This window comes from Eimeria acervulina, genomic scaffold (genome assembly GCF_000499425.1).
Source record: "Eimeria acervulina Houghton genomic scaffold, Eah_scaff2502, whole genome shotgun sequence".
Taxonomy (NCBI): Eukaryota; Apicomplexa; class Conoidasida; order Eucoccidiorida; family Eimeriidae; genus Eimeria; species Eimeria acervulina.
Genome location: NW_013549967.1, coordinates 1061 through 2010, shown reverse-complemented (window position 1 = coordinate 2010; position 950 = coordinate 1061). Strand labels below are relative to the sequence as shown.

The following is a 950-nucleotide window of genomic DNA, read 5'->3' as shown; positions in this document are numbered from 1 at the left end:
GCGTATGGCTGTCATCAAGGGGGGATAGGGCTCCCGCAGTGCTGCCGCAGGTCAAGCAGCATCAACGGCGCAGCAACACCCGTGTCAGAATCTAGAGCCTGACCGCTTGGGTCCCCAAAGGGCAACGGACACCTTAGGACGCAGGGTGAGACGCCAACCAAATGCACAGCGAAAGCAGCAGAAGCAGCAACAGCAGCAGCAGTAGCGGCGGGAGGAGCAGCAGCAGCAATAGCGGCAGGAGAAGCAGCAGCGGGTGTCGGCAGTTGGGGCTGCTCTGGGGAGTGTTGGTGGTTGGTTGCATTCATGCTTGCTGCAGCTGCCGTTGCTGCTGTTTTTTTGTTTTCCGTTGCCCGATGTACTGTTGCGCGTATCAATTTCTGCAGCAGGTGCTGCAGCGTTTGCTGCTGCTTTCCCAGCAATACTTGTTGCTTGAGTTTACCTCCCCATTTGCAGGTGTTTCCGCTACAGCAGTTGCTGCTTCTGCAGCAGCACGGGACGCACTCAGCTGCGCTGAACCTGCTGCTGGTGCTGCTAACTCTGGTGCAGGTGTGGGACAACGACTACTACGAAGAGAAAGCGAAGGAAAAGGCTTCGCTGCTGGGAGTTGAATCTCTTCTAGAGTTGCTACCAAAACCCAGAGAGAAGCCTAAACCGCCGCCGCTGCCGCCGTGCGGCTACCGGCAGCAGCTGCAGCAGCTCACATTTAAACTCAACTTCGAGAGAGAAGCCAGCCGCACGAAAATGGTCACCCTGCAGAGCCCCAGGATGCAGCAGGGCGGGTACGTTCTGCTGCTGCTCCTTCTGCTGCTGCTGCTGCGCTTGTTGCTGAGGGAGCTCTTGCTGCCTTTGTTGTTGTTGGTTGGGGCGTGTCCGTGCTAGGCTGTTTGGCTTCGTGCTGCTGCTGTTTAGTATTACCTGGGTTGTACTCCTTTCGCTGCTGCCATTGCTGC

The 950-nt window shown here is 57.4% G+C and overlaps 1 protein-coding gene across 1 annotated transcript in view; it reads left to right on the top strand.

Moving 5' to 3' along the window:
* Positions 1 to 161: 161 nt before the first annotated feature.
* Positions 162 to 950, top strand: part of EAH_00066700 (hypothetical protein, conserved) — a gene marked incomplete at both ends in the record, with an annotated part of 1266 nt that continues 477 nt past the window's right edge. The window contains 2 exons of the mRNA XM_013396307.1: positions 162 to 290; positions 454 to 779. Of these exons, the coding sequence (XP_013251761.1) occupies positions 162 to 290; positions 454 to 779 (455 nt within the window). The remainder of the gene's footprint in view (positions 291 to 453; positions 780 to 950) is intronic.